The sequence below is a fragment of the Kockiozyma suomiensis genome (genome assembly GCF_038497685.1).
Source record: "Kockiozyma suomiensis strain NRRL Y-17356 unplaced genomic scaffold V2V93scaffold_10, whole genome shotgun sequence".
NCBI lineage: Eukaryota > Fungi > Ascomycota > Lipomycetes > Lipomycetales > Lipomycetaceae > Kockiozyma > Kockiozyma suomiensis.
The window spans coordinates 311,281-336,301 of NW_027117673.1; the positions used below are offsets into that span (position 1 = coordinate 311,281).

The 25,021-nt window shown below is 46.9% G+C and overlaps 13 protein-coding genes across 13 annotated transcripts; 6 read left to right on the top strand and 7 right to left on the bottom strand.

The window, feature by feature from the left end:
* The first annotated feature begins 1 nt into the window (after position 1).
* On the top strand, positions 2-1,031 carry V2V93DRAFT_39650 (DSBA-like thioredoxin domain-containing protein). The gene has a single exon (XM_066912529.1). It carries the CDS (start codon positions 75-77, stop codon positions 735-737), a length of 663 nt encoding a protein of 220 aa, XP_066764705.1. The 5' UTR covers positions 2-74; the 3' UTR covers positions 738-1,031.
* Positions 791-1,797, top strand: V2V93DRAFT_372538 (uncharacterized protein). The gene has a single exon (XM_066910763.1). The coding sequence runs from the start codon at positions 1,023-1,025 to the stop codon at positions 1,653-1,655; it is 633 nt and encodes a 210-aa protein (XP_066764706.1). The 5' UTR covers positions 791-1,022; the 3' UTR covers positions 1,656-1,797.
* V2V93DRAFT_372540 (beta ketoadipate:succinyl-CoA transferase) lies at positions 1,788-3,809 on the top strand. Its single transcript, XM_066910764.1, has one exon. The coding sequence runs from the start codon at positions 1,831-1,833 to the stop codon at positions 3,616-3,618; it is 1,788 nt and encodes a 595-aa protein (XP_066764707.1). The 5' UTR covers positions 1,788-1,830; the 3' UTR covers positions 3,619-3,809.
* Positions 3,810-3,974: 165 nt separating this feature from the next.
* Positions 3,975-5,537, bottom strand: V2V93DRAFT_39674 (uncharacterized protein). The gene has a single exon (XM_066912531.1). The coding sequence runs from the start codon at positions 5,281-5,283 to the stop codon at positions 4,348-4,350; it is 936 nt and encodes a 311-aa protein (XP_066764708.1). The 5' UTR covers positions 5,284-5,537; the 3' UTR covers positions 3,975-4,347.
* V2V93DRAFT_348289 (uncharacterized protein) lies at positions 5,527-6,696 on the bottom strand. Its single transcript, XM_066907923.1, has 2 exons — positions 6,124-6,696; positions 5,527-6,062 (listed from the first exon to the last, which is right to left on the bottom strand). Exons 1-2 carry the CDS (start codon positions 6,638-6,640, stop codon positions 5,620-5,622), a joined length of 960 nt encoding a protein of 319 aa, XP_066764709.1. The 5' UTR covers positions 6,641-6,696; the 3' UTR covers positions 5,527-5,619.
* A 64-nt stretch (positions 6,697-6,760) lies between these two features.
* Positions 6,761-8,294, top strand: V2V93DRAFT_372545 (uncharacterized protein). Its single transcript, XM_066910765.1, has one exon. It carries the CDS (start codon positions 6,920-6,922, stop codon positions 7,889-7,891), a length of 972 nt encoding a protein of 323 aa, XP_066764710.1. The 5' UTR covers positions 6,761-6,919; the 3' UTR covers positions 7,892-8,294.
* Positions 7,929-12,925, bottom strand: V2V93DRAFT_372546 (uncharacterized protein). Its single transcript, XM_066910766.1, has 3 exons — positions 12,707-12,925; positions 10,424-12,635; positions 7,929-10,364 (listed from the first exon to the last, which is right to left on the bottom strand). Exons 1-3 carry the CDS (start codon positions 12,878-12,880, stop codon positions 8,011-8,013), a joined length of 4,740 nt encoding a protein of 1,579 aa, XP_066764711.1. The 5' UTR covers positions 12,881-12,925; the 3' UTR covers positions 7,929-8,010.
* Positions 12,926-14,905, bottom strand: V2V93DRAFT_372552 (uncharacterized protein). Its single transcript, XM_066910767.1, has 2 exons — positions 14,696-14,905; positions 12,926-14,626 (listed from the first exon to the last, which is right to left on the bottom strand). The coding sequence occupies exons 1-2, from the start codon at positions 14,892-14,894 to the stop codon at positions 13,203-13,205; spliced, it is 1,623 nt and encodes a 540-aa protein (XP_066764712.1). The 5' UTR covers positions 14,895-14,905; the 3' UTR covers positions 12,926-13,202.
* Positions 14,906-15,123: 218 nt separating this feature from the next.
* V2V93DRAFT_393840 (GNAT domain-containing protein) lies at positions 15,124-16,472 on the top strand (the record flags this gene model as incomplete). The annotated part of the gene is made up of 3 exons (XM_066912503.1): positions 15,124-15,181; positions 15,428-15,865; positions 15,919-16,472. The coding sequence occupies 3 exons, from the start codon at positions 15,124-15,126 to the stop codon at positions 16,251-16,253; spliced, it is 831 nt and encodes a 276-aa protein (XP_066764713.1). The 3' UTR covers positions 16,254-16,472.
* V2V93DRAFT_372557 (uncharacterized protein) lies at positions 16,283-18,098 on the bottom strand. Its single transcript, XM_066910768.1, has 3 exons — positions 17,675-18,098; positions 17,519-17,606; positions 16,283-17,423 (listed from the first exon to the last, which is right to left on the bottom strand). Exons 1-3 carry the CDS (start codon positions 17,897-17,899, stop codon positions 16,630-16,632), a joined length of 1,107 nt encoding a protein of 368 aa, XP_066764714.1. The 5' UTR covers positions 17,900-18,098; the 3' UTR covers positions 16,283-16,629.
* A 569-nt stretch (positions 18,099-18,667) lies between these two features.
* Positions 18,668-20,048, bottom strand: V2V93DRAFT_326427 (terpenoid cyclases/protein prenyltransferase alpha-alpha toroid; the record flags this gene model as incomplete). The annotated part of the gene is made up of 3 exons (XM_066907529.1): positions 18,668-18,917; positions 18,982-19,446; positions 19,504-20,048. The coding sequence occupies 3 exons, from the start codon at positions 20,046-20,048 to the stop codon at positions 18,668-18,670; spliced, it is 1,260 nt and encodes a 419-aa protein (XP_066764715.1).
* An 815-nt stretch (positions 20,049-20,863) lies between these two features.
* Positions 20,864-22,951, top strand: V2V93DRAFT_40120 (major facilitator superfamily domain-containing protein). The gene is made up of 5 exons (XM_066912583.1): positions 20,864-21,000; positions 21,065-21,256; positions 21,320-21,522; positions 21,587-21,844; positions 21,914-22,951. The coding sequence occupies exons 2-5, from the start codon at positions 21,074-21,076 to the stop codon at positions 22,755-22,757; spliced, it is 1,488 nt and encodes a 495-aa protein (XP_066764716.1). The 5' UTR covers positions 20,864-21,000; positions 21,065-21,073; the 3' UTR covers positions 22,758-22,951.
* Positions 22,762-25,017, bottom strand: V2V93DRAFT_372568 (polypeptide release factor). The gene is made up of 5 exons (XM_066910769.1): positions 24,798-25,017; positions 24,656-24,667; positions 24,498-24,547; positions 24,354-24,403; positions 22,762-24,290 (listed from the first exon to the last, which is right to left on the bottom strand). Exons 1-5 carry the CDS (start codon positions 24,860-24,862, stop codon positions 23,145-23,147), a joined length of 1,323 nt encoding a protein of 440 aa, XP_066764717.1. The 5' UTR covers positions 24,863-25,017; the 3' UTR covers positions 22,762-23,144.
* Positions 25,018-25,021: the final 4 nt, after the last annotated feature.

Consider the following 25,021-nt stretch of genomic DNA (forward strand, 5'->3'; position numbering starts at 1 on the left):
AGCAACTTGTCTGATAGTTAATTCTCTTTACACTCGAACCTCAACTACGAACCAAAAAGATTAACAGAAAGACAATGTCGACAGTCATTCCGATTTCTATTATTTCAGACGCAATCTGTCCTTGGTGCTACGTCGGCTACTCCTCTCTGCAGCGCGCGATCCAAGCTGTGAAGCAGAGGCACGCAGACTACTCGTTCGACATCTCCTGGCAGGCGTTTGAGCTGCACCCAGAATATCCTGCGACAATGCCAGTTCTCTCAAAGAAGCAAATGTACAAAGAGAAGTTTGGCGATAGTCCCCGGTTTGCAATGATGCAGGAGTACCTCTCGCAGCGGGCGAGTGCAGTGGGAGCGAAGATTGCGCCATTAAACGATAGTATGGTTGTTGGCTCTACGAAGCTAGTGCACGAGGCAGAGGTATTTGCAAAGAACAAAGGAAAGCAGACTGAACTCATGTTGGCCTTTTTCGATGCGTATTTCACTCATGGAGGGAATATCTTTGAGCGCGAAAAGATTGTGAAGATTGCGGAGGGAATCGAGGGACTCGACGCGAAGGAACTCGACGAGTATTTGCAGGCAAGACGTGGTGAGAAAGAGGTAGCTGCCGAGTCTGCAAAGAATCGATTTATTGGCGGAGTACCGCATTTTACAATTGGTTTTGGAGCAGGTGCGATTGAGGTGCATGGAGGCCAGGCACCTGAGGAGTTTGAAAAGGTACTTACTAGTTTGATTGAGTAGACGATGTCACCATGCCAGAATGCGTAAAAAATTACTAAACAGTATACGTTTAATTGATGAAAAGAAGATCTATTAGCTGTGTTGAAATAAACGATTCATAAAAGAGTCTCACAAAATATATTATAACATCTACGCGATGTGGCATATTATAATCAGTCACGTGAATCGGAATGATTTCGAAAGCGGATAGCTGATTGCGTCGGTCAAAATTGAAATTGATGAACTGGAGACCGCAATCAGAAAATCATTGTGTTTCGAGGATTATTGTATTTGGTAACAAGAGAAATGACGAAGATAAGAAGAGTGTTGTCGTTGATAATAATTAGTCTTGATTGTTTTGGAAGAGCAGCAAATTCAAAAGAATATGCCGACAATTTGAATATGGCGGCAGACATCATTCTGTGCACGACCGCAGTATTGGAGTTTGGAGTGAGAGCACATTTGTTTGCACCATGTTGGGGTTCATATTGCATTGGCAACAGTAATAAGATAGTACATAAGAATATCAAAAGTATTGACAAGAAACAGGAGAGAATGATTGTGTTTGAGTCTGCAGACAAGACAATCGCTGCGCTTTACCGAGATCTCTCTATTTCGCGATATTTGTTGCGAAAGAATAGAGACAGGCACATTGATTTGAATGAATTTGTGATTGTTTTTGGAACAGATTCTGGCAATGATAAAGAGCACCGAGATGAAGATAATACCGAGATAATTGAAGACTTGTCAAAGACGTTGAATCAGGCATCTCAATTATTTGCAAATCTCACTGGCAACTATGACAGCATCTCAGCATTAATAAAGCAGACTCGGGATCAACTGAATGCCGAACAACAATTGAGGATTCTTCGTGTTTTGCGCACGCGAGTAAAAGTTGGGGATTTGCTTGATGCTGCAGATGCAATTGTCTCGTTTTGATGATTATTACAGAATAGCGCAGTTTGTATCTCTATGCCAATATCATTAATGCCACCGCACAGTATACTTATCATTCTATCTCAGTTCTCTCTCTCTCTCACTCACATAAGCTTGAATTGCCGTCGCTACCATCATCTCTAATATAGTTGGAGGTTACTTATACTGAACCAGAAGTATGCGGGGTAATATAGCATATCGGGTTAGGGTGCGGAAGAGCGGATGCTTGTGCTCGGATCCGACATTGAATAAAGCCCCGCTTCCGCCATTTTGTATTCCTCCGCTTAAAACCCCTTCTCTTCCTTTTCGCGTCTACTCTCTCTCTTCGTCTTATCGTCTTATCGTCTTATCTCCTCCTCCTCCTCTTCTCCTTCTCCGTTTCTTCTCATCCTCCACGATGCACTCCCTGAGGCTGCGTCTGCGCGCTCAGCATATCGCGCGTACAGCGTCCCTTCTTCGCGCTTTCGCCTCCTCGGCTCCGGCCTTCTCTACCGGCGTAAAGTCAAAAGTCACTACCCCCGAAGAGGCCGTTGCTGCAATTACCTCAGACTCCACTATCCTTTGCGGTGGGTTCGGTCTCTGCGGTGTGCCCGACACTCTCATATCTGCCCTTGAGGCTCGTCCCGAAGTCAAAGGCATCACCGCCGTCTCAAACAATGCCGGAACAGCCTCTTCCGGCCTTTCGAAATTGCTCGAGTCCGGCCAGGTCAAGAAGATGATCGCGTCCTATATCGGCGGCAACAATGTCTTTGAGAACCTCTACCTCACCGGCCAGATCGACCTCGAGCTTACGCCCCAGGGTACCCTCGCAGAGCGCTGCCGCGCCGGCGGTGCTGGCATCCCCGCCTTCTACACCCGTGCAGGTTACGGCACCTGGGTCCAGACCGGCGAGCTCCCTGTGCGCTACGACCAGACTGGCACTAAGGTCGTAACCTACTCGCAGCCAAAGGAAGTCCGCGAGTTCAACGGCAAGGAGTACATTCTCGAACAAAGCATTTTTGGCGATGTCGCCTTCGTCAAGGCTTACAAGGTTGACACCCTTGGCAATTGCTACTTCCGCATGGCCGCGCGCAACTTCAACTCTGCTTTTGCCCGCGCAGCAAAGTACACCATTGTCGAGGCCGAGAACATTGTCGAACCCGGCGAAATTGACCCGACCGATGTGCACCTCCCCGGCATCTACGTCTCCAAGATCATCCAGTCGACGGCCGAGAAGCGAATTGAGATCCTCACTGTGAGTAAGCCGGCTGTCGAAGGTTCTGCCTCTGCATCCTCTTCTGAACCCCCCGCCGATCCCAATTCGTCCGCCGCGCGCAGAGAGCGTATCGTTCGTCGCGCAGCAAAGGAGTTCAACGACGGCGACTACGCTAACCTCGGTATCGGCATGCCCACCCTTGCTCCAGGTTTCATCGGCTCCGACATCCACGTCACTCTCCAGTCTGAAAACGGTATTCTTGGTCTTGGTCCCTACCCCGTCGAGGGCACCGAAGATCCTGATCTCATCAATGCCGGTAAGGAAACCGTCACCGTCCTTCCCGGCGCCTCTTTCTTCGGCTCCGAGGAGTCCTTTGGTATGATTCGCTCCGGCCGCGTCAACATGACAATCCTTGGCGCAATGCAGGTCTCGCAGTATGGTGACCTCGCAAACTGGGGTCTTCCCGGTAAAGTCAAGGGTATGGGCGGTGCAATGGACCTCGTCGCCAACCCGGACAAGACCCGCGTCATTATCGTCATGGACCTCGTCGACAAGAAGGGCCGTCCAAAAATCTTAAAGTCTTGTGTCTTCCCTCTCACCGGTGTCCGCTGCGTTTCACGCATCATCACCGACAAGGCCGTCTTCGACGTCGATCCTGAATCTGGTTTGACTCTTATCGAGGTCCAGGAGGGTCTCTCGGCTGCTGATATCGAAACCATGGTCGAGGCGCCTTTCGCCGTCTCCGAGAATCTGACTACTATCCAGGTGTAAATGTGATTTTTTGGTATGCATACAGAGCAATATACAAAAGACTATAATTAATTATAATGATATTTTTTTTTCAAATCTGTTTCATCTTGTATATTCTAGCAATGTTTCTTCTACGTTGAACGTCATTTTGTTTTTATAAAAAAAAACACTGCTCCTCGTTTCTAGAAATTTTCTCCAGAACAAAAAACAGCATCTTCATTTATTAATTTTTTTTAGTAATTTTCTCTGATAGACGGTACACTGACATCCTTCAATGAAACTGAAGAGCATCTCGTACCAAATAAAACGACAGTAATCGTAAACCTCGTTAAAACAAAACACCAGCCTAGTTTATACTACTAGTTGCTGTTGCAACCAACAGTAATCCAAAACCATAAGCGAGCAAAAAAAGAAAGAAAAAAAAATCAAAGAGAACAAAAGCAAATGCAGATATCTGAGCATCGAGAATCACACAAAAATTATAGAGTGAAAACCAAGCAATGAATCATATATAATCCGCCATCATGTATGAACAAAATAAACATATGACAAGACCATCTATAATAAAGAATGCGACATTTGCAAGAGAGAGAAAAACAAAACAAGATACTCCCATCATGATAAACTAAAGATTACAAAAACGCCCTTGTCAACCGTAAAACCCATACACACAATTACAAAATTGAAATAGTGATAACATGAGCTAGTTTAAACTTGGAAAAACATAAAATAAACCCAGTGCTTATTAATTCAAACTGTAGTTATCGGCTTAGCCGCGCCCGACTTGAACAAAAATTCAAACTCTTGAGGGGCACGACGTTCTCCTGACGATGAAGCAGCAGCAGCAGTAGCTTGAGGCTTTTGCTTAAACAGAAAATTAAAATCGGCAGGCGCATGACGACCCGGACTCTGAGAGGTAACATTTTTGATCGGCTCATTTTCCTGAGCTTGACTAACTGTAGATGTCGCTTGCTTGCGACGAGGCTTGAAAACGACATTATCTCCAAACCTGCTGCTTCGGGCCGCAGGACCCTTGGTCGCAGTGGCTGGAGATGGCGATGGCGGCGCAGACTGAGCCTCTGATTCCTGCGTAACTAAAATGGACTCTTCCATTTCAAAAGTTGGAACGGCAGACAATATAGATGGGGACGATGTAGTAGAAGGAGACAACGAAGGGGATGATACAGAAACCGCCGAGGACGAAGATCCCGTCTCCGACGCTACCGACGTGAAAAATTGGTCCACGGACGATCCGGTCGGCACCGAGTTCGACAGAAACTTAGGCACCGGAATAGCGTTGGGCGCTGGTGACGAGTGGAACGTAGGTCCAGCGTAGCGGTCAGCAGCATCGCCAGTGGCTCTTACGGGTGTCGAAATTGCGACAGCGGCATGCTGCTGCTGTGGTTGTGGTTGGGGTTGTTGATGCTGTTGCTGTTGATGATGGAGCAGTTGAGGTTGTTTCTGAGAAGAAGGCTTACGAGCACTGTTGCTGTTAAGTAGTTTCCCAGTATCAGATATCTTTTTGTCCTTCTTTTGGCGCCCGCCTGAACCTTTCACGGGTGTCGAAAGAGCGTCAATTTTCGTTGTGACGACTGTGACTGCGCCTAACGAGGCATTTGCCTTAAGATCGCTAGCTTTGCGAAAGGTAAAAGGGGTGCAGACAGTAGAAGAGGTTATATCTCCCATAACAAATAAATTCGATATATCGGTTGATGAAAAGGAGATGAATAATACAAGGCGAGGTGATAGGTAGGATAAAGACAACAGTGACTACCGCGAGGAAAACAGGACTGGACCGGATGTTAACAAACAGCACTCAGAAGAACATTCACTATGAATGCAACAACAACAACAACGACAACAAACCTTGAAATAAGTAAAAAGTAGCTGAATGAATCTGTGGTAGTAATATCATCTGTGTAAAGTGAAAGAGGTGTAGTTGGAGAGGGAAGGAGCGAGAACGGCCGCTTATAGCACAAAGCCCAAGCCTCGGGTGGCGGCACTACATGATAGCCCTAGCCCTTATATCATGTGACTCTGGTCATGTGAAGCGTCACGTGATGTGTTTTGAATGTCCGCTTTAACAGTGCCTTTGAGACAGACTCCGCCGTCCTGCTCGATCCAAGCACGGAAGCGACCAGGGGCTCTAGCGAGCGGAGCAACGCGAAGAACAATCTCCCTGTCAACAAGTATATGGTGCACGCACGAATACTGCACGCTCAAGATTTTCAGTGGGGCGCTGAGCTGCAGCGCGCGCGAGACGTTCTCATCGAACTGAATCCACGAGAGGAGAAGCGTCAGCGAGAGTGCGCCTTGCAGAATGACATCGGGAAGGCCTTCAAAGGCAGTTGCGTAGAGAGGATCATAGTGGATCCTGTGGGCATTAAACGTGAGGGCAGAGAAGCGGAAGACGAGCACGCGCGACGGCACCAGCGAAGTCTCGATAGCGGCAGACTTGTAGACTGCTATTAAATAATCATGTTAGAAATCGGCAGGTTTATAAATTACGCTTAAAGAATAACTTACTGCGGACAGATCTCGTGGGAATCTCTTCGAGGCCTTTCGCTTGTGGCAAGTATAGCAAGTGTCGCTCCTCGACAACAGCTGCCAGCGATTCTGTACTCTCGTCATTCGACATAACTCTGAATGTACTCTCGTCAATGTGCTCAAATCCGGTATCTAGATCGATTCCAGTCCCTTGTATATTCACGCTTTCAGTTACCGTGCAAGTCGCAGGCAGATCAGTAATCAAAGGCGCATTAAATGTGATCTGCCCACCGCGCCATCGTCTGCGCGAGCTCCCGTTCAGCAAATTATTTCCCGGTACTAGAACAGGGTCATATCCATCAGAAAATAGCGCACGCTCGTCATAGACTGAGGGAAAATACACAAAATGCCACGCCGGCGGCACTTGAGCCTGAACTCGTGACGTAGTAACGGAGAAGTCTGGTAGCCGACAAGTCGGGAGATGCGGTCGCAGAGTTTCAGCAAGAAGATTGAGCTGAAATCTCGACAGCGGATCCCGCAGTCTTTTAACCGCCATTGCTTCTATCTGTGCGTATCTGTGATTCTAGAAAAGTTGCAGAAGTTGCAGACAACCGAGCGTTGTCGAGACTGGTTTACTTAGATTTATTTAATCAATTCAGCGAACTTAAGTTTTAAAACAAAGTTTGAGCTTTAATTTTTTAAACATGCACAGGCTGCACTCAAAATACTCTTCCACTTAATTGCCCCGGCAACCAGCTGAAGCCAATCTCAACTTCACGCGTCCCGTGAGAAAAATCAGCAAACGCGAAAGAGGAAAAAGACAGTCGCGTCAACAATGGCCGACAGGCGGGATGAGGATGAGATCCGCACCTGGCGTGAACGCCTTTTTACCGTCAACTCGGAAATCGTCCTAACGCCTCAGGAATACGATACTTTTTTTCCTTATATGGAAAATGTTTATAAAATTCACGGCCGCAGCACAAATTCAAAAGACGCGGTGCGTACTCAGACAATGTACTTCCAATGCAGAATTGACGTGCACGCGACACAACGGGGAAGACGGCGCAGGGAATCAGTCGCTCCTTCGACAGACAACACATACAAAGAGAGAGCAGAAAATCAAGCAGAAGCAGATGAGAGCAGTAAGGAAACAGATCGACAGCTTTCTAAGCAGAACCTAGACGGCGAAGAAGATCCTGGACATCAAGAAATGGTCGTCGATCCGGCAGTCGTAGGTTCATCTGATGAGTACGTTGCCGTTTTGCTCGCCGCAAGTGCTCTTCCAAAAGATATCTCCTCAGGCGACATCTCGTCAGCAACACCGCTACCACCACCACCAGTATCAGCATCATCTTCATCAACAAGCTCAGCGATAATAAAACGCACACGCAACCGCAAACCACGAGAAACACACAACTGCCCCATGAAAATCAAAGTCGTACGCTACCTTGACAAAGACTGGAACGCCGACCACTACTCCATCACCAAATCTATCGACACAGGCCACACACATGATCTTGCTCTCTCAGACCGAATAGTCAAAAATAACAAGGTTCTTGCCCTTTTTGACCCTAATAGATTGGCCGACCGTATGCGTCTCTCGGCCCGCGAGCGCCGACAGCGTGATCTCGATTCGGCGCTGGCTAGTTTACGCTCACGCTATAACGACCTCGAGAATTTACTAACAGAGACTTATCCTGATGACAAGAAACGGCTTGATACTACAATGCGCAAGTGGGTTACAGAATTACAACGAATTTCAGACGACTTAGTTAATGCCCCGTTAGAGGCTTTCTTCTACAGTTGACCTCAATTACAAAGTATCAACTGTATATTTTACTCCATACATGAAAAAAATTATATTACACCTCGTAAGTCTTTACAGCTACCAAAAGCCGCTTTTGTCCCCTCAAACCACTACATACACTATGATGCATATCCCTCCTCGGCAATATCGTGAGCACCTACAATGCTCAAAAACACTTGCTCCAAACTAGCCTGCGCGACGCTATAGAATTCCACTCCAAGCTTTTTACGATCCTCTTCAATCGCTCGCAGCACATCCAATAGCTGAAACGTAAGACCGTCGTCTCCGCGTCCATCAACTGATAGCCGCACTTGACCGTGGTACATCATATCCAGCACACGCACCTCATGACCAGCAAACTTGATCTGCGCCCAATCATACACGGCCGACATTTCATACTCTGATGCATGCACCCCACCCTTACATACAAAATGAAGGAAATACGCATTACTATAGCGCAGTCGTAGGCGATCACATGAACCTACTGCAAGCATGTTTCTAGCAATAATGCCCGCCCGCGACGCAAGCGCATCGGCCTCCTCCATCGAGTGTGTAGTGAGTAAGATGCTACGCCCAGCTGATACCTTGGCGAGGGTCCGCCACATCACTCGCTTACTCGCCGCGTCCATACCTGAACTAGGCTCGTCTAGAAGAAGAACAGACGGATCCGCCATCAGTGCGATTCCCAACGACAGTTTGCGACGATTTCCGCCAGACAACTTGGCCGCCATGCGTTCACGGAAATTTGTCAGGCCGACAGAATATATCAACATATCAACATTACGTCGAAGATCCTCTTTGCGAAGACCGCGAAGACGAGCGTAAAACTCTAGCGTCTCGGTTACGTTCATGCGATCAATGGCATCAAATTGTGGACAGACGCCTAAATGCGTTCTCGCTTTCGCGCGATCACTGGTCACGCTCACGTCCTCAACATACACATCTCCAGCTGATGGTGCAATCTCGCCACGAATCAAGTTGAACGTAGTCGATTTACCGGCGCCATTGGGTCCCAGCAATGCAAAGCACTCATTGCGCGCAACTCCAAACGTCGCGTCGTCAACCGCAACATACTTGCCAAACCGTTTCGACACATGCACAACACGCAATCCACCTTCGCCCGCAGAGGCTTCGACGTGCTCAATCTCGGCACTGATATCCTCATCTGCTCCCCCTACTTTCTCTTCGGCATCAACTGGCTTGTACTTGCGATGAAAGCGCACTCTAAATCTTCCTGAATCCCACCAAATCAACACTCCAAACAAAACTAAGATCTGCACAACAAGATAGAGAATGGGCTGTCCGTACGCGTTGATGTCAGCATAGTATGAGATTCTCTTGTCGCCTGAGCAGATTGACCCAAACAAATTCAGCGACAAGAAAATCGCACGAATCAGATTGGCTACCGGGGCAAACACGCAGAGAACGAACGAGCAAATAGTGAGCACATGATCAGATACTCGCGCAGACACAAACACATCCACAAACAAGTATACAAGCAAATAAATCAGAAAGTATGCGCACTGGAATCCGGCTGTCATTGCAAACGCCGACAGCTGGGAAGGCAAAAGCAATGACGCCAAGAACGAGACTAAAATAGACGCGAGTGCGTCAAGTACCATCACCACAAACAAGTACCCGAGTCCATACCACTCTGAGCTACGGCTCGCAAAGATTCCAACCAGAACGACACAAACCAGAAGCACACCCGCAAAATCAAAAAGCAGATGTGAAACCCAAAGAGGCAATACGCGCAGGCCGTTTGAGTAATGCAGTGCGCGGACATTGCGCAGTCGCTCGATTGTGGGATACAGTGCGCAAAATGCAGGGAAAGAGCTCATCGCGAGACAGAAAAAAACGACAAAAAGTAGAGAATCGCCAGTAGATGGTGTCCATGGATACTGGAATGGCGAGTAATCAGTGACAATAGTTGCAGTGCCATTGGCCAGAATGTTGTCAAATATATTCATCATGATCGGCGCAAGAATCACACCGTCGACGTTCTGTGCAATCTTGCCGGCACTGTTGGCTCGAAATGCAACAATGCGCGGAGAGTCCAAGTACAGTCCACCTGGGGTGACAGACTTGTAGTTTTCATTGATTTGGTCGACAAACGACGAGATGTTGTCTGCAAACGAAAAGTTGCTGACAAGTTGTGATAGTCCTGAATCGACAGCATCAGAGCCTTTGTAATAAATACTCAGATATGAGCGGATCCCCGGCAGGTAACTCGCCAGTGTGCTTTCGGGCCCCATAAGCATATTCACTGCTGCTGTGCTCAAGTCGAGAGTGAAGGTGTAGGTCTTGCGACGGCTCACCTGGTCCTCGGCACTACATGACTCTGGCTTGTAGTTTCCTACAAAGCGCGAACTGATAGCGCCCACTATTAATGGAACAAGGATAATTCCTACTGTCGGCATCGGGTTCCGTCGAGCAACGATCAGTCGCTTCCAAAGCATTGTCTTAAGTTGTCCTGATAAAAATTGTCAGCTCTGCCCTCAAGTAAAATCAAAGCTAGCAAATAAGAAATACCCCAAAATCCAATAACTTCGCCTACAACTAAATCCAACTCGAAATTTTTTTGAGGCGTGGACGACGTATATAGACTGATACCTCCTTTCTCATCAAAAGATTCGACATTATCCGCGGCTTTAAATGAGTGCGTGTTCTCGCCCAACAGCTGCTCAATTTCAGGATCTGAGTCTGCAACAAGTTTCAAAAACACATCTTCCAACTGTGGTCCTGAAATTCGAATTTCCTTGTGCCCGTCCTGCTCTAGCTGTGAAATCAAAGCAATTGCCTGCGATGCACTGGATAAATTATAAACAGTCTCTTTACCAGATGCAGGCATAATGCTGAAAATATGATATCCTGATCCCATGCTCTGTTTTAATTCAACCGGTGACCCATCTGCGCGAAGTTCACCCTTGGCCAGGATCGCGATATGATCAGCAAGTAAATCGGCCTCGTCCAAAAAGTGGGTAGACAGAATCAACGTGCGCTGACCTCGCGAGGAGAGTAAAATATCCCAGATTTTTCGCCGAGAAAGAGGGTCAAGTCCTGAGGATACCTCATCAATACAGCAAACTTGCGAGTTGCCTGCCAGCATCATTGCTAGTTGCAGCTTGCGCTTTTGACCTCCGGAAAGAGTCTTTGACATCGCTTTGCGCTTAGGAATCAGGTCACAACCGGACACCAGTTCGTTGACTTGCTCAACAAGTTCGGTAGATAACAATTTAACTGGACTTTTGAGGGTCGTTAAAATCTCGACGTGCTCGTCTACAGTAAGTAGATCCCACATCACATTTTGCTGCGGACAGAATCCAAGTGAGGCACCTGATCCAAAAACAACCCGTCCCGCACTGGGAGTCTGAACACCACATATAAGATCAAGCGATGTGGTCTTTCCTGATCCGTTAGCTCCGAGCAGACAAAATATCTCACCCTCGGTGAAGTTGAGATTCACAGACTTTAAAGCCTCAATTGGAGCAGGTCTGTTTGCCTTTGAAAATAGTCCGCCGAGTGTCCATGGCCGATATGTCATAGACAGATCTTGCAGTTGCAACGCAGTTCCGGTCTCGAGTGTATCAACAACCCGAGGAGCAATGCGATATAACTTTCTGTCTGCAAAATAAGCGAGAAGAAAGAACACCGGAATCTGGATGATGGTTCCAATCCAATATATCCCTGGAGCCACAAACCCTTCAGGTGGGACATGCAAAAGATTGATTTTTTTCTCCGCAAATTGATATCTCGCGCACTCTTGTAAAAAGAAAACGTAATTCATAGGCGGGAAAAGAAAACCCAATACGCCAGGTGTTGCAGCATTATAGGGTCCTACCGCGCGCTGGATGATGCACATGACTGCCAAAAGAATACACACTGCGGTTGCAAAGATTCCTGAAAACTGAGCCTGACGAAATGGTTGTGCCAGAAGCAAGCCAAACGAGATATTGGCGAAGCCACTGATAAGGTGATAGATGATAAGAATAGCGGTACTTTTGATGAACAGCATTGTGCCGATGGCGGTGCCGATCAAGATCCAACCGGGTAGATAAAACAAAGAAAAGGAAACAAAAAAAGATAAGAGACGTGCCAAGGGTGTACAACCCATACTATCGATAAGGGCCGCGATACCCCGCTCACGCTCCAGCGCAAGGTCACCAGCAAGATGATAGATTACGCCAATCATACCCAGATAGAGAGCTGCCGAGAGATAATTGCGAAAAGCAGTCATATAGTTTTGCCGGATATCGTCTTCGTGCTGTTTCTGCGTGCGGGTAGTGTATGCAAGAGTCTGGGGCGCGTCAGCGACATCGAGTCCCAGCAACGCGGCGTCGAGGGCCCATTGTGTAGGCAAGATGAATCGTTGAGCGTCGGTATTATGCTTTTTAACATCAATACGGTCCAGTCCTGCGTCGGCACGGATCGTGTAGTTGTATAATTTGTTTTGCGCGTCAAATTCGTGCCACTCGATGGCCACGAGACAGTTGCTCGAGCCGCGCAGAGACTGGCGACAGAGGGTGAGAAGGTCGACCGGGTTGTCGAGAGCCTTGATCTGGTCTGCGGGGAGTCCTGCGGTGACGGAGCGCATGACAGCGTGGATTTCGTCAGTGAGACCGCCAGCGACAGAGGAAAGGTAGACAAAGTCGCGGGGGCCGAGAACGTCAGCAATAGCGCGCAGCGGGTAAGGATCCTCGATACCATAATGGCCCGGCGGAACGGAAGTGTACTGCGCAATACACTAAAATCAGACGCAGTCAGCAACAAAAATTAAAACATTCTAGACAACTAAGCGCAGGTGTGAGCAATTACTATGGCAACAGCGAAGACTATGGGAAGAGCAAAGGCACGGAAGGTTGAGCCTTTCCGCGTACGCCAAAAGATTATGAATGACTTGCGGACGAGAGAAAAGGTCTGTCTGCTGAGTAATGACCGGTCCGAAACTCGCGATAACAACCGCCACGGCTCATTCTTGAGCAGCTTCATGGATGATGAAGCCTGGATAGAGGAGAGCCGATACAAAGAACCAGGCACAAGCCACACCGTACGTCACGTGGCAGTCTCATGTTAGCGAAGCGAGTACGAAGAGCTGCCCAATTTGCGGTAGCGCGCGGCGCAAAGTGTTCCAGCTGTGTCGTTATCTAATCAGCTGCATAAGCTTAAGCATTATCCATTGTCAGCAGGCTCAGGTTGGGTACTGTTGAAATGCAATCACATTTTGATGCGTTTGGAATAGGTTGATGAATATTATACAACATGATTTCTTCTCATCGCTAAGCTGCGTCTTCTATTTCACATCACATCAACCTCACTTCTCCGCGAGCTGCCGGCATATGTACCCCGCCAACTCTGTCAAAGCCACGTCGTCCCCCTCGTCGGCCTCCTCACCCAGGCCAAGCCTCTTTACCTTAGCCTTACCCTGCGTATACTCCTCCTGCCCAAGAATGATGGCAAGCGGCGCGCCTAGCTTTTCTGCGGCATCAAACTGCTGGCGTGGCTTCGGTTTCGCTTTGTATAGAAACTCGGCACTGATTCCTGCCGCCCACAGCTGTCGCGCGACCTGCATGCGCTCAGGCAAGAATCCGGTCCATTCCTTGCCTCCACCAAATGCCATCACATAAACATCAGTTGCAGTCGCGCGTATTCGGCTCATGTCCTCTTTTGCCTTGATGAGCGAAAAAAGACGCTCGACACCGAACGAGATACCCACGCAAGGCATCACTGTCTTCTTCTTGCTCTGCGCAAACATGCCGACCAGCTCGTCGTACCTTCCGCCGGCGGCAATCGATCCTACGCCAACATACTCGCTCACGTCCTCGTCTTCATCCTTTGGCTTCTTCTTGCTGCTCCTTTTTGTATCGACCGCCGCGTCATCAGCTGGTGGTGGCGCTGACGCAGCAGTCACGCATTCGTAAATAATTCCAGTATAATAGTCAAGTCCACGCGCAAGTGACAAGTCAAACGAGACTCGCGAAGTCGCCTCAAAAGCATCCAGATACTCAAACAGCAGGACCATATCCTTGACACCCTGCGCCGCTGACTCGTTCGCCATCAACGCCTCGTCAGCCTGCAGCACTGCAATCAAGTCTTTACCTCCCTTGAGCTTAACATATTCGCCAATCTTGTCAGCTACCTCGACGGGTAAATTTTTCTCCTCCGTCATCTCCTTTTTGACGTCCTCCCACGTCACCTTGTCGAGCTTATCCACCGCGCTACTGATCTTGCGCACATCTGCCTCGGGTACACCGCAGACGGCAAAAATTCCATCAAGAAGCTTGCGGTGATTTAACTTGACGGTAAAATCTTCAATTCCAAGCTCAGTGAGTCCCTCGACGGCGATAGCGATCGCCTCCGCATCGGGAATCATAGTCTCGTATGTACCCGCAATGTCGAAATCGCATTGGTAAAACTCACGCATACGACCTTTTGTCATAGCTGGCTGATCACGTCGGTAGACTTTGGCAATATGGTAGCGCTTGATAGACTGAATTGTCGGGTTCATGGCCAGAAATCGAGCAAATGGCACGGTTAGATCGTACCGCAGTGAACACAGTTCACCTCCTTGATCCTTGAGATCGTAAATTAGTTTTGAGTCCTCGCCATATTTGCCTGCCAAGATCTCGCGCAGTTCAAATACGGGTGTATCAATAGTGACTCCGCCGTGACGCTTGAAAACCGACGTCAATGTGTCAAAAATTCGTGTGCGTAAAATCATGTCTTTATCAGACCAATCTGGCGAAGAACATTTGGAAATCAGTCAATTGCTAACGACCATAAACTCTTCTTCTTACGGCAACTAACCTTTAGTACCCTTTGGCGTCTTGAGCGTGTACTGCACCGCCTTTTCCTTCTTCACCTTTTCCTTGCGCTCGACCGGAGCCTTTGGCTCTCCTACTGTCGATTCCGCCATAGTCGAATAGAAATGAATGTACAAAGGCCGTCTGGAAACGAGTATTGAGCTGGCGGGTAGACAAGAGCGTCGTGGGAGAAGCCGGTGCATCTAAAGTCCTGGCTTCTTCAATCAGTGAGCTTATTTTTCTTTTTTTTTCAGAATAATGCGTGAGTCACAATTATTCACAAATCACGTGATATAGATCACTTACTTGCAGTTTGAAATTTTGCCTGCCTGGGCTTGCCTGGTTCGAGACCAAACTCAATTACCAGCTTTCATTTCCCCATCTCCGATGGCCTCGGTCGGAAGATGCTAGTCTAACGATACAAGCTACAACATGATGGATAAATCGAGCGATAATGCTGCTACTTTGGAGGATTTGCGTTTGCCGTCAGGTCAGATCGTTGTCGCGACTATCGCGAACAAATCTCAGATCAGATTAGTATTGAAAGTCAAGAGCAAGCTGTTGCTTGAGTTTTCCTTTTCTTCCGAGACAGATACTCTAGAATTTCCTGGCTCGTTTGATTTATTTGATCTTTGGCTGGCTCTTTTCAGCATCTTTCAGTTTTATCCTCAAATCACTGAGGTCAACTTATCGTCCTCGACTATCATCGATGATTCGCAGCTAAACTCACTGGTAGTCACCGATCCGCAGGACCGCATCTTTTGTCCCCGCTCAGTCTTCTACCAGGCAGCAATCCCGGCAAAAGGCGAGCTGTCAGGTTGGATCTTGAACTGTCCTACAACAGCAAATGTTCCGGCATATTTTGTAACTGATAAATCCAGCGCCGGATCAACCGTACGACACCCTGTGCGTCCTGTACATTTGCCGGTCAATAGATACGCGCGATACATTCCCTCGTTGGGCAAAATGCTTGAACTGCACGCGCTGCAAAAACACGATGAGGCAGATGTGGATGCGTTTTCGCAATGGATGAATAACGATCGCGTAGCAAAGTTCTGGGGTATGAAAGGCGACAAGGAAGTCGTACATCGGCCATATATCGAGAAAATGGACAAAGATAGACATATCACACAGATTATCGGGACCCTTGACGGCGAGCGGTTTCTATATACTGGTAGGTTTACGCAATCCCCATTGAGACTCTCATACTGAATACTTATATTGCAGAGATATACTACGTTCTCGAGGACCATCTGGCACCTTACGCCGATGGCGATGTGGGTGCCTACGACATGGGTTTCCATCTCCTAGTCGGCAACGAAAACCTGCGCGGTCCGCACATTGTCCGCGCATGGCTAACGTCAATAGTGCATATGCTTTTTTTGCAGGATCCGCGAACTCGATACGTCTTTCTTGAACCAAGAGCAGACAATGTAAAGTTGATTGGATATCTGCTTCAGCATGGCTTTACAAAGTTGAAGGAATTCAATTTTCCACATAAGAAAGCTGCTTTGATGAGAATCGAGCGTACGACATTCTTCGAGATCGGTCCAGCTTGCTAAGATATAATTTTTAGTTACATGGAAAAAAAGGAATTGATAAGAATTTAGATTTAACAAAAACATATTACATACAAATGACAAGGATACTTTGATTTAAACCAAATGCCTTTTCTTTCTGTCGCACTCTCCTTCTTATTTTCCAAAGTTGATCATACTCGACACAAGAATTGTCTTGTCAACCCACATATTGTCATCATTATAAGAGAATAAATAATAATAGTAAAAAATCCTGGACCCTCTAATTGCTTATGCTTATCTTTCCAAACACTTTTTCACACACAGAGCAACATCATATATTCTCTTTCGACACTTATACACACGAACACAATGCAAAAATGCAGCTGGAACGAAGGAAAAAATAAGATAGAGTCACCATTTAGTCCTTGCGCTCGCTGTTGCCGGGTGCGGAGATAGGAAGCGACTGATTCTTCTTTCCCTGTTGGATCTTAGCGACAGCGTATACGAGACCAGCGAGGAAACCAATGAAGATAGCCGAGACCGAGGCAAAAGTGACGGGTGCATCAAAGAAAACAAGACCCGAGAGAGCAATAGGAAGCTTGTTGAGAGCGCCAACCATCGAGTATGTGGTTGAGGAAGTGACGCGGACGCACCAGGCCGAGGTGTAGGAGATGAAGACGGTCGAGAGGCCCGAGAAGATCATGGCGACGATGAGAGCGGTGCGGTGTGCCTCGGGGAAGTTATCGGAGACGTTCTTGGACGACCAGTTCTCGAGAACAAGAGAGCAAAACAAAAGAATGGGAATGGAGAGCAGGTTGTTGTAAAACATGGTGTCAAAGTCCTTAAAGTTTGTGAGTTTGATACGTTTACGCATGCCGAGAACGTAGGTAGCCGACGAAAGGCAGTTCATAAACATCCAGAGATATCCGGCATTAAGTGTAGCAATGCTACCAGCGGCATCCTGCTCGGAGCCATAGGACATGATAGCGCCACGGATGTCAGCCCAGGCGGCGACGATCGAGGATAGGACCATGAGACCGAAGGAGAAGAGGGCAAGGCCGCCGACGGAGCCACCGAACCAGAGGACTTCGCCATATGCGATGAGGATGATAGTCAAGTTCTTGAAGATGGTATAGACAGGGATAGAAAGGTACTGTAGCGCCTTGGATGAGGTGTAAATCATGACGACGAGGAGCGTCGAGATGGGGAACCCTTGATTAAGTCGGTCGGTTAGCAGGTTTCAGGAGAGCGCGCGAGACGAATGCGCTCAAGAATAGCTTGGATAGAAATTGAAAAGAAAAACATACACTTTTTGGCCTCAGCCAAATTGAAGTCCCGGTAGGTGATGAAGCCCATGGTCTTGCAGAGCTGGATGGCGGCGACACAGACGAGCGACTATACGAGACGCGTTAGCCAAGGCGCGCGTAGAGCACACAGAAAACAAGGATATGAAGGGGTCGCACCTGGACCATAAGAAGGAAGAAGTTGAGGTTGAACGAGTATCCGCTGAGGACGTATTTGTTTGTAGTGGTCATGAGGATAGAGGCACCGCAGTAACTGAAGATGGAGATGAGGGGCGAGTTTGCGACGAGGGCGGCGGCCTTCTTTGAGCCACGAGAGCCGGCAGAGTCAAACTCCGCGGGCCGGTCGGGGAGCTCTACGGAGTAGTCGTTCTTTTCCTTATCCATTGGCACGAAGAGAGGTAGAAGAGGAGGAGTAGAAGAGGGATAGAAGAGGAGTAAAAGAGAGAATGTGGTGAAGAAAGAGAGTAGGAAAGAAAAGACGCAGCACAGCGGTCAAAGCCACCGAGTTTCGTGCTGCACCGCTCGCGCTATTCCCGATTTGGAATAATTCCCTGTTTTGTGGCGACGCGTGGAAGACTACCCAAGACTTGTTGCGAATGCTGCTGCTGCTGCTGCTTAATATCTGGATATTCTGCTTGACTTTTATTTGTAATTTTTCGGTTATCATTCGTTGTCGCAGCTTGTCATTGGCTGTCTGGCGACTCCTCTGAAGGTTGGTAAAGATTATACCGAGGCTTAGGGCTGCGATAGCTGTAGCGAGCGCGCATCGGTCTGCTAGCCTCGCTGCTGCTCTTCCTCTCTCTCGTTTGCGGTGTCGACAAGGACAAGACAGGCAATCCTACATTCTTCTGCTCATTCGCGTACTCTGTCTTCATCCTAACTCCTTCGTTTATCTGTTTATCTGCTTCGGCTCGGCGACGCGTTGCTATATGATCCATCGGGTTAGGTTAATGCGCGTCTACCATTCTTCTTACTCTTTACTGTATTTCTTTTTCTACTCTTAATTTTTGTTTTCCTTCTTCGTCATCGTCGTCGTCATTTGTATTCAATCGTCTGCTCGTTTGATCACATTCGTCGAAGTACAACTAATGACTGAAGGGCCACATGGCTCGCTCACACATGTGACGACTCTAACCCTCGTCTGAACTCATCTCATCTGTAGGCAGCATAAAAATCGTGCATCTTCTCCGCTACACCCCACGGCAGCACATGCACTGGGTTCAAGGCCCCGATCTGGTTCTCGACGGAGACCTCCACCACGGCACTGTCTTCGGCAGAGTAGTCCCAGCTCAGCGACCAGTTGCTAAGCGTCTTTTCCCGTGCGCCGTCGACATACCTATAGCGATGCTGAACAACTGACAGTCCGGACAAAACGTAGCAGGAATGGTAAAAGTCTGCAGATCTATAGCTCTTCTTAGACACTTGCACTTGCAACCCAATTTGGTATAAACTGACAAAATACGTACTTCCCTGGCTTATCGCGCAGTCCACCTCGAGGCGACTGGCAGCAGCACAATATATATTTTTGTAAATCAGCCTTGCTCCATAGCGGCACCCATCCCATCTTTAGCGATGGCATTATTCCCTCCAGCAGCGCCCAGCATCCACCTACCCACCAACTATAGCAGCCATCTACAAGTTTATTACTTCGGCCTGAGAAGCCTCCCTCGGGCTGGTACTGTCGCGCAGAGAGCCATCGAACAAAATTTTCTAAGTCAAGGTACTCTGGTATCACCTCCAGTGGATTACCTAGCAGACACAGTGAAGCCAGTCCGCAGAACGCGTATCCTCCATGAGCCTCGTTGTCAGGAGCGCCTCCGATGCCACCTTCGTATGTCTGGCATCGCGATACCCACTCTATGGTGCCTTGCACTAGCTCTTCCGTCATTATGTCTAGTAATGTTGCAGTCGCCAGTGCGCAGTATACTGCTCTAGAATTCAAAATATTAGCGGTGAACCTTTTCCGTGCTATCATCATACTATCATACCTGACATCCTCCTCTCCTCCATGATGCATTCGGAACCCACCGTCATCGCACTTCATCGCCATCAAAAACTGGTAGACCCTATTTCGATCAAGAGCCTGCCATGCTTTAGTATCCCCGGAAATTGCGAGCGCATTTACGCCAGCATATGTGCTAGCCAAATGCGCAATCTGCCCGTTGCCGCCGCCAATCGCACCCTCGGTGTCAGATATGCATGCGAAGATCGAAGCCGACACGCGCGCAGAATAATCTGGCGGAATACTGGCTGGATCAATCAAAGAGAGTGCCTGCAAAGGCCAGTATATTAGCCATGGCTTTGATGCATCAAGGCCTGTGAATGCCGACGGCAGTGCGAGTTTGAGTGGAATTTGCAAGAATTGAGAATGCGCAGATCGATTAAGGACCGGTAGCTGGCCCTCCAGAATCAAGCCCTCGCAGCTACGAGCAGTTCCATTCTGTGCTGCGGAGGTTTCAGTGACGAGTGAGTCTAGCAAAGGGGACTCTTGATTGTGAACTTTGTTGATTTCGGGAATGTATTGCGCTGCCATTGCTGCGTTGCGTCGACGAGCGGTAGAAGTGATGGAGGAGCTGGAGTAGCGAGACTGCGAGAAGACGACTCGAGGTCGGCCTGATTTCATAAGTTGTCTATTTTGTCTAAATAATAAATTTTCTTTTTGAATAGGTACAATGTCTCCGTTGACAGTTTCTGCTAAACTCTTTAGTATTGTTCTGAGGATGAGATTGGATAATCTTGCTCTGAGCCTCATTCAATGCGGTTTCTGATTATCTAATTTTTTTATTAAGTAATTGATTACTTAATAAAATAACAATTAAGTATTTTGTATTATTTTAATGCAGTCATCATGATATAACGAGTCAAAGTGTTCAGGCCCCTTCCACAATGTATTTTCTTTGAATCCATAGTCTACTTTCACAAAAGATGAGCTTTTTTTTTTAGCTGACAATTAGAGAGGCTGCGGTGCAATCAGAAAATTTCATAATCGGAGACTTAGGCTATATTGAGTTAACTAACTCCACGACGAGCATCCGCATGGCTTTACGTATATCAAAGTCTTGGTTTCCGAGCATACTCCATCTCTGTATATCTATATCTCTCGGTATTTCTGCTGAATATGTATATTTTGATTTAGTCAATCAATGGCCAAAAAGATGCTGCGCTCGGGTGTCGACCATTGATTCTGATTGCATCGGGTGATTTAGCCCTGTTCAATCACACTCCCCACTTTCGCGAGCGCGGAAATGATACTCTATTGTTGTCCTTCACTCCTTGACCTCTGCGCTCCTCAATTTAACTCCGGCTCATTGAATCTACACTCAGAATAGTTAAAAACTTTGGCTTTTCCTGCTCATGCGATGTAGTCGAAAAGCGGGGTCGTCAATACCTACTAGCGTTGACGACTTTTATATTATACCTACTCCGCGCCTTGTACTCTGAATACCGCACTTGGCCTACTTTACGCCTCTCTTTTACTGCCCTTTGTGTGTTTATTGTATACATATACTGCAAATTGACATGGCGAAGGCTGACAACTCGAATCCAAAGCCACTGGATATGGCGTTTGTCGAGGATGCCGACTCAATTTTTGAAAAGACTGAGATTCCATCCAACAAAAACCTCGGAACTAATCTCAAAGAATCGGGCGACTACGATCCAAAATTACAGCGTAAGCTTCTGCTCAAGCTAGATATGATTGTCCTTCCTACTCTTTCCTTGATTTATTTCTTTTCAAGCATGGTATCTATCCTAGCATATTCTCGTTGTTAAACCCAGCATCATCTAAAATTATAATCATAACAGGACAGATCTGATATCGCAAACGCAAAAGTTGCCGGCATGACTGAGCGTCTCGGAATTTCAAACTCTCAATACGCAAACATCTCCAGTTACTTCTTAATTGGCTACATTGTTTTCCAGCCTATCGGAACTCTCTTCATTCGCAAATTCAGGCCTCCTTATCAATTTAGTGTCGCGATGCTACTTTGGGGAATTCTTACAATCTGGTGTGTACTGTGCTCCCCTCCTTCCCTAGACTTATTGGCAGTTCCGTACTGATTTCATGCACAGCCTTTCCTATGCGAAAAATTATGCACAGGTGTCCGGTATCCGGTTTACAATTGGCTCAATGGAGGCAATGATTCAAGGAGCCTTCTTTTACCTGTCCTTTTGGTACACTTACGAAGAGATTTCCTTTCGGACGGGAATCTTTTATAGTGTCTCAGCTCTTGCTAGTTCTTTTAACGGCTTGATTGCTTACGGTATCGAAAAGGATATGGCGTTCAAAGCTGGTCATTATGCGTGGCAATGGATTTTCATAATTGAAGGGTATCTATCGACTCTCTTGTGATTTGTCTTTCTCTATTATTTATTGCATTTTAACATCATTCTCTATAGCATTCTACCTATCGCATGCAGCTTTTTTGTAGCTGTTGTGCTCCCCGATATCCCATCGCGTCCCACATTCTTTTCTAAAAAGATTTTCTCAACTGAAGAATTCGAATACGCCATCAAGCGAGGACGCGCAACACATAACCCAGACGATGCGAAAATTCGCGTGAAGCAAATCCTGACAACGCTACTCTGTCCTCATTTTTGGCTATTGACGATTTGCTATAGCGTGACTCATTTCGCTCTTAGTTCTATTCAGAATTTCTTGCCGACATTGATTACCACTCTAGGATACTCCTCAGCGCGTGCGCAGTTGTTCAGCTGCATTTGCTATGCGTGTGCTTTCGTCTCACTTATCGCCCTCGGTTATCTGGCAGATAGACTTCAGCAGCGAGCAAGTCTCATGGTTGGCTGCTACCTCGTCACCATGATCGGATACGTTCTCCTTCTAGTCGTGTCTAATGAGAAAGTCAAATTTTTTGGCGCCTGTATTCTCACTGCCGGTATATATCCTACAGTGGTCCTAGTCATTATTTGGACGCAGGTAGTGTTGATAGGCTTCACTCGTCGCGCTACGGCTTTGGCTCTGGTAAATAGTATTGCTCAAGCGATCGGTATCGCAGGAAACCAAGCCTTTAGCAATGAATCTCATGACTTTCGAATCGGAAAAGCTGCTTGTGTAGGTATCCTTTGTCTAGGAACCGTTGCCACTGCAGTGAATGTACTGTATCTAAAATGGCGTAACCATCGCAAAGATCAGCAGAGTGACTCGGATGCAGCCAACGAGTTGCGATTGCAAAGCTGGGATGATTTGGGTGATGATCATCCCGATTTCAGATATTCTTTCTAGGAAAGCCATTTCAAAATTTCGAATTTCTACACCCGTACGTTTGATAAATACTATACTTTGAGCTTTCAGTGAAAGAAATAAACCTATACAAACATCACCCTGATAAAATTCACTTCCTTTACAATAATACATACTAAACTAAACATTTTAAGAAAGAAAAAGGACAACCGAGCCTGAAAGATGAAAACCCAAATTTTTTAATTGCAAGGAAAGATAAGAAAGAAAGAAAAAGAGAATGGGGAAAAAAAAAGGCAAGCAAAAGACAGGCTGCTATCTAATTTGGCAAAATCAAAACCCATCCATTCAAACAGTAAGCAGAAAAGAGAGCGCCAAAAAAATGTCGCCACAACAAACGAGATACTTCGAATTAACATTTTAGAGAAGCATTTAGATGTCGTCGTCGTCGTCATAGTACTCATCTTCTGAATCAGAAGCCAGCTGCTCAAAGTTGACCTTGTATCGCAGAAGAGCACCAATACCACCGAACCCTCTGACGAACTGAGCACCTTCAGAAGATTTGTCGGTAACAAATTCGAGAGCAGCTCCAAACTCCTTATAGTGCTCAGCAAGCCATTCAATCATAGGTTGCTCCTCAATGATCTCCATTTCCTGACCAGTGGTCTTGTCCAAAAACTTCTCCTTAGAGTTGGCTTCCTGCGCCTTGGAAACGTGAGTGACGACAGGTTCTCCAGTTGAGCTCTTCAAAGTGTAACGGATAACGTCAAGATTCTCATACACAATTACAGTCTCACAAGATCCAAGATCAAGCGCTTTGAGAGTGTCCTCGACACCATAACAGTACTTGCCAGTGTCCTGAGCAATCTCATCGAAATACTGGAGAATGAGTTTCTTCTCTTGAATAAATTTGACATTGGAAAGCGCCTCAGCCGAAAGTTCAATAGCTTGGTTAAATCCATTTTCACCGCCATACGAGACATCAACAATCTTGATGATCTTGGCCTGTAGACGGCCATCAAACATGTCAGACTGTGAAAGCTCAGTCTTGAAATCAGCTGAACCGGCAAGAATCAGACCGGTGACATTGACTTTATCGTTTGTAATGAAGTTTTGAACGGCAACTTCAGCCACTTTGCGAACATAATTGTGTCGCTTCTCGTCACGCAAACGCGAGAAACGCAAAGCAGACTGACCACCACGTCCGTGCTTCTTTGGCAGATCAACGGTGAACTTGTGAAGAACCTCACGCGTGTTTCCTGAGAGAGTACCAAACAAGGAACCGTTACCGTCCATGATGATGAAGCCGAATTTGGAGTTTGACTCGAGTAATTCGGAAAGAGCTTCGGTATGGAATTTGTTGTCGCAGAGATAAAGCGACGTATTAATGGGCTTGAATGGCTCAAAATCGATATTGAGCTTGCGCTCTTTACCTTCGTCGGTGATGATTTCACCGCAGTAAATAACAAGACCGTTGGGTGGCACTCTGTTATACAACTTCAGACGCTGCTGGGTAGATGTGATAGCACTGAGGACGGATAAGCGATTGACTCGCGACTTGATGTTGGAGGCGGTTCCCTGTAGAGGGTATAGTTAGAATCGCGTCGGAAAGGGTGGCAAACGTGAGAGCATTAGACTTACATATTCGTCTGCCAACATCTTGGCGATTTGTGGAATCTGAGATCGTGGGGCTATTATGAAGGAAATGTTAATGTTTTTATTTTTCCTTTCATTGGAAGCTTGACCAAAGCATATTTTATCCAAGAAAATAGAGAGGAAACTCACGAATAATTAGAGAGATCATAGATGTGCCGTTACCCCGAGCAGCTTCCAAACTATTGGTCTGCGTTAGCCCAACTAATTCCGGTTATCAAGAGAATATAATTTCAAACTGGCAGATGATATTCAAGATATGCAAAATAGCAATAGAAAAGATTTGGTACCTCTTAATGAGTCTAAATCACATGTTAGCATTACCGGTCTTTGAACGCCTATTCAGCTTGTCTGACAGTGACTAGATGATCTCTGCCACACCAAAAAGCTGCCGATAGGTACAAAATAGCTGAAAATACAGAAAACACTCACTTTTTGATCTTCCAGATCTGAATATTCTTCTCCGCGTCTGTCTCTTCGGATGCTGAGGGCGCCATGGCAAATGATTATATATACACAGAGGACGAAGAACGTAAAGATTTATAGACTCTTAAGATAAATACTGGACTTTGACAATTAAGAATCAGGTCCCAAAAGCAAATCTATACCAATATTACTGAGGATAATACGCGTAGAAAGTCCAAAATAATTGCACT

Excerpts from the sequence above, each read along its gene's own strand:
- V2V93DRAFT_39674 (XM_066912531.1), bottom strand. The coding sequence starts at position 5,283 with ATGGGAGATATAACCTCTTCTACTGTCTGCACCCCTTTTACCTTTCGC.
- V2V93DRAFT_372546 (XM_066910766.1), bottom strand. The coding sequence starts at position 12,880 with ATGAAGCTGCTCAAGAATGAGCCGTGGCGGTTGTTATCGCGAGTTTCG. Across the intron at positions 12,636-12,706 it reads TAGTCTTCGCTGTTGCCATA|TGTATTGCGCAGTACACTTC; the intron begins GTAATTGCTCAC and ends GTCTGATTTTAG. Across the intron at positions 10,365-10,423 it reads CGAAGTTATTGGATTTTGGG|GACAACTTAAGACAATGCTT; the intron begins GTATTTCTTATT and ends AATTTTTATCAG.
- V2V93DRAFT_39650 (XM_066912529.1), top strand. The coding sequence starts at position 75 with ATGTCGACAGTCATTCCGATTTCTATTATTTCAGACGCAATCTGTCCT.
- V2V93DRAFT_372552 (XM_066910767.1), bottom strand. The coding sequence starts at position 14,894 with ATGCACCGGCTTCTCCCACGACGCTCTTGTCTACCCGCCAGCTCAATA. Across the intron at positions 14,627-14,695 it reads GACGCCAAAGGGTACTAAAG|ATTGGTCTGATAAAGACATG; the intron begins GTTAGTTGCCGT and ends GTTCTTCGCCAG.
- V2V93DRAFT_40120 (XM_066912583.1), top strand. The coding sequence starts at position 21,074 with ATGGCGTTTGTCGAGGATGCCGACTCAATTTTTGAAAAGACTGAGATT. Across the intron at positions 21,257-21,319 it reads TTTATTTCTTTTCAAGCATG|GACAGATCTGATATCGCAAA; the intron begins GTATCTATCCTA and ends TAATCATAACAG. Across the intron at positions 21,845-21,913 it reads TGGATTTTCATAATTGAAGG|CATTCTACCTATCGCATGCA; the intron begins GTATCTATCGAC and ends CATTCTCTATAG.
- V2V93DRAFT_372540 (XM_066910764.1), top strand. The coding sequence starts at position 1,831 with ATGCGGGGTAATATAGCATATCGGGTTAGGGTGCGGAAGAGCGGATGC.
- V2V93DRAFT_372538 (XM_066910763.1), top strand. The coding sequence starts at position 1,023 with ATGACGAAGATAAGAAGAGTGTTGTCGTTGATAATAATTAGTCTTGAT.
- V2V93DRAFT_372545 (XM_066910765.1), top strand. The coding sequence starts at position 6,920 with ATGGCCGACAGGCGGGATGAGGATGAGATCCGCACCTGGCGTGAACGC.
- V2V93DRAFT_372568 (XM_066910769.1), bottom strand. The coding sequence starts at position 24,862 with ATGGCGCCCTCAGCATCCGAAGAGACAGACGCGGAGAAGAATATTCAG. Across the intron at positions 24,404-24,497 it reads TATGATCTCTCTAATTATTC|CCCCACGATCTCAGATTCCA; the intron begins GTGAGTTTCCTC and ends CCTTCATAATAG. Across the intron at positions 24,291-24,353 it reads AGATGTTGGCAGACGAATAT|GGAACCGCCTCCAACATCAA; the intron begins GTAAGTCTAATG and ends TACCCTCTACAG.
- V2V93DRAFT_372557 (XM_066910768.1), bottom strand. The coding sequence starts at position 17,899 with ATGGATAAGGAAAAGAACGACTACTCCGTAGAGCTCCCCGACCGGCCC. Across the intron at positions 17,607-17,674 it reads TCTTCCTTCTTATGGTCCAG|TCGCTCGTCTGTGTCGCCGC; the intron begins GTGCGACCCCTT and ends CGTCTCGTATAG. Across the intron at positions 17,424-17,518 it reads TTTGGCTGAGGCCAAAAAGT|GGTTCCCCATCTCGACGCTC; the intron begins GTATGTTTTTCT and ends GACTTAATCAAG.
- V2V93DRAFT_348289 (XM_066907923.1), bottom strand. The coding sequence starts at position 6,640 with ATGGCGGTTAAAAGACTGCGGGATCCGCTGTCGAGATTTCAGCTCAAT. Across the intron at positions 6,063-6,123 it reads TCCCACGAGATCTGTCCGCA|CAGTCTACAAGTCTGCCGCT; the intron begins GTAAGTTATTCT and ends ATTATTTAATAG.